General features: G+C 54.0%; 1 protein-coding gene across 1 annotated transcript; it reads right to left on the bottom strand.

Moving 5' to 3' along the window:
- Positions 1-1,376: 1,376 nt before the first annotated feature.
- On the bottom strand, positions 1,377-6,561 carry HEXA (hexosaminidase A (alpha polypeptide); the record flags this gene model as incomplete). The annotated part of the gene is made up of 13 exons (XM_009079464.1): positions 1,377-1,440; positions 1,926-2,030; positions 2,421-2,511; positions 2,639-2,816; positions 3,281-3,353; positions 3,700-3,786; positions 4,046-4,226; positions 4,863-4,995; positions 5,092-5,193; positions 5,397-5,507; positions 5,852-5,898; positions 6,060-6,125; positions 6,463-6,561. Coding segments are annotated over 13 exons (1,337 nt in total), but the record flags the coding sequence as incomplete, so codon positions are not given.
- Between the last annotated feature and the right edge of the window lie 481 nt (positions 6,562-7,042).

Genomic DNA, 7,042 nt, shown 5'->3' with positions numbered 1-7,042 from the left:
CTTTAGTGGAAGGTGATGGGCTGGGGGTTTCCCATGGAGCATGCCAGACCCTGGGGGTTCTCACACCTGGCTGTGGGGAATAGGGAGCACGGAAAGCCTGAGGACGAGGGGAATGAGGGCAGGGAGCTGGGATAGGGTGGTGAAGAGCCTCCCTGCACAGACAGAGCAGCACCTGGGGAGCAGAACACCCTCCTTGGGAACACAGCATCATCCTTGAAAGACCAGCATCCTTCCCAGGACCAGTCTCTGCCTTGCCCCCAGCCTAGCTGGCAGCAGCTCCCTGCAGTGACAAAAAGCACCTGGCCAAGGTACAGCTTTACACCACAGTGAGGAAAAAATAAGGGGAAAAAATCCTCATCTTTTAAAGACAGGAGACAGTAATAACCATTAATTCACTCTTTTTAATTTGAAGTTTAATAATATAAAGTTTCCAGCCATGACAGGTGATCCTGCCCATGTAGAACTGACACACATGTACAACAGTCCCATCCAGCCAGGATTTCTCCCCAAGGGATTCCCTGCTTTCAGCTGAACACCATTTCCAGCACAGCAGCCCCAACCATCAAAGGACAACAATCACAGCTGTCCCAGTTCCATGGGACAACAGCACCAACGGTTTCTTCTCCAAGGAAAACACCATCCAAACCAGACCCCTCTGGATGGAGGAGACCTGGAGCTGAGCTCCCCACCCCAAGGACAAGGGAACAGGACAGGTCAGCTGGCCAAATCCCAAGCAGAGGTGACAGCCTGAAGAGCTGAGCAGTGATTCTGTAATATCCATGTACCACTCAGCAGGTTTGCAAGGGCTCCTTGGAGAGGCTTCAGGATGTCTTCTGCTGAGGAGAAGCCAGAGGAGGTGGCAGCAACCAGGGTTGGGACAGCAGAGGTGGTGGCTAGCAGGCCAATGCTCTGCCTGGCAATCAAGAGGAGAGGAGGGACAAGGACAGGAACCCACAGCACAACGTGACCACAGAAGCAAACCCTGTGACAGCAGCAGAGACTAAGCACACTTTATCCAGCTGAGCAGGCACCCAGCAAGCTCCAGAGCTGCCGGGATGATGCTCCTCCACCAGCATCTCTGGAGCAAGCCCTAACCAATCTCCTGCTAACGATAACCCTTGCACCGTATCCCAAGCCCCAACTGAACAGGAAAAGGCACCTTTTTCCTCTTCGGGGTCATTTATTTATAGATTTAAGGAAACAAAAATAGAAAAAGAGGCAAAGAGTGCATGCTAAGGCAAAAAAAAATGTTCATTGCAACAAAGCCAGTGCAGAAGGTGGGGTGGGAAGGGGTCTCTCTGTCAAGGCAGCAGCTTTTGAGAGGGGGGATCATTCCTCCTGCGAGTGCAGTGACCAAGGGCAGCAGGGCTCTCCCTTCAGACACCGCCAAATTCATCTTCACAGTACCCTATGTAGAGAGGTTGTGCCTGGACACCACGTCTGGGAAGAAAGCAGAGAGTTGGCATTAGGGACAGGGCAGAGACAGAGCCCACCACCGGGTTTGAGTTGTTCCAGGAGCTCAGGGTGGCCGTGGGTGCCCTGTTTCAGGTGTGACAAGGAGGGAGCAATTTTCATCCTGTGCTTACAGACTCAGATTTTTGCTCATGTGTGGGAGCACAGGGTGAGGACAGGTTTCCTGGGGAAGCTGGTGCTGCAGGAGGGGTGGTAAGAGCTGACAGGTCCCCTCCTTCCTCAGCACGAAGCCCTCTCCTCGCCAGAGCCACCAGCCCACGCCGGCAGCAGGGGCTCTCTTCCAGCGCTGCACAAAGCAAGCTCTGCCCACACACAGGCAGCAGAAAAACCTGGACTTTTCATAAGAACAGGGGTCGTGTTGCAGCAGGGAAGGCCCTTCATCCTCACTGCCCTCCCCAGGGCCGGCCCCAGAGCAGGTGGCAGGCATGCTGTGCCCCAGCCAGGACAGTTACCCGAGCAGTGTGCAGCGGAACGCTGCCAGTCGAGCGTAGGCATCTTGCATGTCCCTGACAGTTGCGTTGCTCCACAGTCTCTCAGCTACGGCTCCAGCTCTTGGCCTTGAGGATGAGGGACAGGCAGTCAGGTCAGGGGAGAGCTCAAAAGCTTCTCACATGAAGCCCTGAGCTCCCAAACACTTTCCTGACCAGCATCCTTTGGCACACACAGGCTTCTGTGTATCAAAAGATCCACTCCTGGACACATGTGCATTGGGGTGGACCAGGGTGCCAGGACAGACTGGTGTTAAACACACACTGGTTGCAGCTGGGGCAATGTTAGAGTCTTACAAACCCTCATTTCAGCCTCAGCAAAGCTGTTACTAGCACAGAAGTGCTGCAGGAGACAGGGACAGGCACCACGTGCAGACCAAACCCACAGTGTTCAGCAAAGAAAAGGGAAGTGAACCCAGTCCCATGTGATCCAAGTGATCTCTCCATGGCCTCTCTTACCAGAGCCTGGGGGCCAGGTTGGTGACATCCACATATTCACCCCACATGCAGGCCTCACCACCGATCACCCGGGCCTTCTGCTCAGGGGTGCCTGCCAGAGGGGATGGCACTCAGGTCAGGGGGCTTGGAAGGTAATAGATTAGCAAGACAGCCAACCCTGGCGCTACCTCCAAGTGACAAGCCAGCTGCCATAGAGGAAGGAGACAGAAGGAACATACCTTCGAAGTTCAAGGGCTCCACCTGGTAGGCTGCCATCCAGTCCTGCCCGTAGGAGATGCGGTTGAGGTACCAGGGCGCGGAGAGCAGAGCCCGGTAACCAGCCTTGGTGGCATTGGCCATCTCATCCATGTACGACACAGCCTCCTTCCACACGTGGATAATGGTGTCTGGCTTTACCTGAGGAGCACAGGTGAACACTGTGGAGGGGAGCAGTGTGGTGGCAACAGCATCACGTCCCTGCCCCGCTCCAAGAGGTGGCAACAGCATCACGTCCCTGCCCCTCTCCAAGGAGAGTGCCCTGATCCATCCACACCCCTCCAAGGTAAACTGAGATGGACTTGGGTTCAACTTTTGAGCCACTTCCCATCTGGTTTGCAAGAACAATGGAGAGAGGGATAAAACCAGCTGCAGTATGTCCTGGGTAAGACTAAAATCTGCCTCTTGCAGGTGAATGTACAAGAACCTGGAGGGAAGAGAGTGTTGGTCACAGTCTGACAAAGTCACTAAGAGGGCAACTCACTGGCAGCACCATCTCAAGATCAACCCGTCCTGTAACAAAGTACCCACCACCAGCCCCAGCACAGCCCTCCCAGTGTGTCTGGCTGGGGTGTAGGCACTGTTCCAGTGCAGGCAGCTCTCACCTTCACTTCGTTGTCAAACACCTCCTGCCACACGATATAACCTTTGCCAAGGGAAGAGACGATGTCCAGAAGCCTGGAGCGGAAAAAGTAGCAAGTTTGGGGTGATCCCAGTGAGACTCCTCTTTCTTTGCTGGTTGCATACAGCCAAAGGAGGAGCACCGATATTCCCAACACCCACAGTAGGATGTGAAGGTGCTTCTGAAGGAGAAGGGAGAAAACACAGCCCCTTACAGGGCTACTTCCTCCTCAGCTCCAGGCTTTTTGCCATCAATCTCCCAATAAAATACTTCCTTTGGGGCCAGGGAGACATGCCCAATGCAGATGCTCCTGAAAAGGAGATCTGGTGTCCTCAAGACAGCAGAAGACATTTGTGCTGGTCACACAGTGGAGCTGCAGGCCCAGGATGCATTCATCCTTACCTCTGGATGTACAACGACTCTAATTTTTTGTAGTCTTCACCAAAGCCCATCTCCTTCATGAAAGCACGAATTTTTGGGTTGGATTTCCTGTATACCAAAGAGAATAAAAGCACCACAACCTGAGCTCTGGAGTAAGGCCAAGTCCTTCCCACATCAGTCCAAGGCATTCCCAGGGTTGTGGCTGCACTGACACCAGCATCACCATCAGCACAGAAACCCCAAGCACCTCCACTGCCCCTGGCCTGGAGGAGCAGGATACCAAAGATCATGACCAAAAAGCAATGGGCTTGGACTCCAATCCCAGATACTTCCTTCCAGTCCCCATCCAGGCTGATCTCAGACTCACCAGCACGTGAAATCCACCTCATCACCACCGAGGTGGAGATAGAAGTCTGGGAATACAGCGCTGACCTCTTGGAACAAACTGGTCACAAACTGGTACGTGCTGTTAAGGATGGGGTTGATGGGTCCATAGGTCCCTGAAAGCTTCTCACCCGAATAGCAGGGAGTCAGGAGTCCTGGAGCACCTGGATGATAACAAATGCAGGATGATGAGAAAGGGGCCAAGTGTGGCCATGTCACTCCCTACAACACCCTAGAGCTTCCTCAGCATGGCCCAGGGCCTGGCAAAGGACAGGGAAACAGTAGCAGCCACGATTTTAGCTGTGATCACAAGCACAGGGTTAACTCCAGCACAGGCCTTGGCATTTGAAGGCAGAGGAAGGGGAGAGAAAGACAATGGAGTATTTTCCTGGAGCTTCTCACACTTCCAGACACAGGAGAGTAGACACTTGCAGTCCTTGGAGCAAAGAGCAGTGTTAGGACTGCAGCACAGCTGCAGCAGAGCCAGGAACCTTGGTCAGCTGTACCTCCCGTTAAACCCAAGATCTTTGTTGGTTTTGGCAGTGCAGATGTTCCCAAAAAAAAGTCACCCAACTTGGATCCAAGAAGAGATGGAAATGTTTTCCCTTTGGATTTTGTTCCAGAAGTTGGACCATCGGGTCCTACATCTCCCAGCCAACGGTTTGCTCCTCCCCACAGCGAGCCTGTGCGACACTGCTGCCCACACCCAGCTTCCAGGATCCAGGTTGTAAATCCCATTCCTGCCCCCAGAACAACTCCAACTCTCCTCACAACAGCAGCAGGCAAGGTCTGCTCCTCACCTGGCCCCCAGGAGAGAGTGTGCCCAGGACTGTCAAATTCTGCGATGACCCTGATGCCACGCAGGCGGGCGTACTCGATCACGGTCTGCACGTCATTGGCTGTGTACACGTGGGTCATGGCATTGAAGGCTCCCTGGGGAACATGGGAAAGCTCAGTGCCTCGCTCAGGAGCAGAGGCAGGAACCTGCTCACCTGGGCTGGGCACTATGTGGTGACTGAGGAGGGTTACCTGCTTGCTGAGCTCTGGGAATGTCGAGCTCTCGTAGGGGAAGGATGGGTCATCCACAATGTGCCAGTGAAACACATTGAACTTGTTGTAAGCCATAACATCCTGGGAAGGAACAGGAACAAAAGTGAACAACTTAACCTCGGAAAGTAATCTGGTTTGCAGGAATTCAAGATGCCTTAGGGTTTTCTTCTTTCACAAAGGGAGCTAAGAAATCACCCAAACAAGGCAGCTCAAGGGACCATCAGTTACCACAGAGGAAGGGACATCTAATTAAACCACCTTGTCTGCCAGCACAGGTGCCCTACCAGAGTTTCCAGGATGGCTCTCAGAGGCAGGTAGTGACGAGACGTGTCCAGCAACACTCCCCGGTGAGGGAAGCGGGGAAAGTCCACGATTTCTGTCTCGTTGATGTAGTACTGCATGCAGAGAACACGAGGAAGACATGAGCAGGATGCTGGACAAACAGCCATTAGCAGGAAACAATCAGGGTCACCTTTGTCCCCAGAGCTGGATGGACAGGGCTGCCCTCACTGCCCACCCAGAGTGCACACTGGTCAGAAAGAGTTGCAGCACTTTTTACCCACTCAGAAGACAGCGATCTGGCTGGATCCATGAATATCCACTTGGTCCCTGACAAGGCTGTGCCACACTGATGGTATCCCACTCATCCCGAGCATCCCAGGAACCTTCAGCCCGCCCTCAGGGAGGCAGGAGCACTATGGAGAGCTGCCTGCTCCCAGGAGACGAGGCCAGGACTCACCGTGCCATTCTCATCTCTCCCAACAAGCTGGCTGAATGTTTCCAGGCCTGCAGGAATAACACACACAGCCCCTTTCTCAGCACAGATTCCCCCAGAGGAGCAGAGCTCAATTAACAAAGAAGTCTATGGCAAGAAAGAGGCACAGCAAGGCATCCCCATAGGCCTGAAGCAGGGAGAGTGGGAATGCCCTGCAGAAAGCACCCCTCACCTCGGAGAGCTCCCCAGACAGCATCCGCGGAGAGCAGCATGGAGCCTTTGGAGACGGACAGCTTATCTGGAACACAGCATCAGAGGGGGGCACTGGCAGCAGGCCCCACACTGCCACCACAGCCCCAGAGCAGGGAGAGGGTCTGACACAGGACTGCACCCTGGGATTCCAGAGAACCAAGTTTTGGGTTTCTTTTGTTGCTTTAAACCTCCCCACGCTGCTTGATCAGCACCCTCAGCTAAGTTCCTCCCTCCCTGCCCTAGTGTTACAGTAAACAGGGAGGATTGCTGCCTCCCCAGAACTGGAGGTAACTGTTGCCCAGTGCTATTTCCCAGTGACAGGCACAGAGACAGCCACATTCCCACTCCAGTCACTCCCCCCTGCTCCCAACCCCAATGCTTACAGTTCTCCTTGGAGTCCAGGCTGGGAAACCCATCGCAGCCTGGTGTGGCAACGAAGACGAGAAGCTGAGTGCAGGGTGTCCCCCAGGATGGCTCGTTCCCTGCAAAGGACACAGTACCATGGACTTCAACCCCATCCCAGCTCTCTTTTCCTGATTCCAAGCCCACCACCATTCTCCCAGTCCAGCTAGCAGTGGAGGTGCTCACGCAGCACAGAAGAGCTCACAACAGACTTCACCTTCTGCAGAGCAGTGGCTGGAGAAATAAACCTGATCACATTCAGACCCCAAGCAGGAGCTCTGTCCACACTTCCCTAACTGAAGGAGCACTTCCAAGGATGCACAGGCCTGAGTCCTCACTGGAGTTACTCCCCCAACTCCAAAGGGAGGTGTTCCACCTTCACTGGGACACATGGGACTACTTACAGTACTCTGTGGCCAGGAGGAGCACGGGGTAGGGGGGTGAGACCCTGCTAATCACAGCCAAGGTCCATGCCTACACTCCCACAGCATTCCTGGGAACAGACAATACTCAATATGGTCACTAAAAATAAAGAGTTTGGTTTTGAGTGAGTCAAGACAC

This window comes from Acanthisitta chloris, unplaced genomic scaffold (genome assembly GCF_000695815.1).
Source record: "Acanthisitta chloris isolate BGI_N310 unplaced genomic scaffold, ASM69581v1 scaffold33087, whole genome shotgun sequence".
Lineage (NCBI taxonomy): Eukaryota > Metazoa > Chordata > Aves > Passeriformes > Acanthisittidae > Acanthisitta > Acanthisitta chloris.
This window is presented reverse-complemented; position numbering and strand designations above follow the sequence as displayed.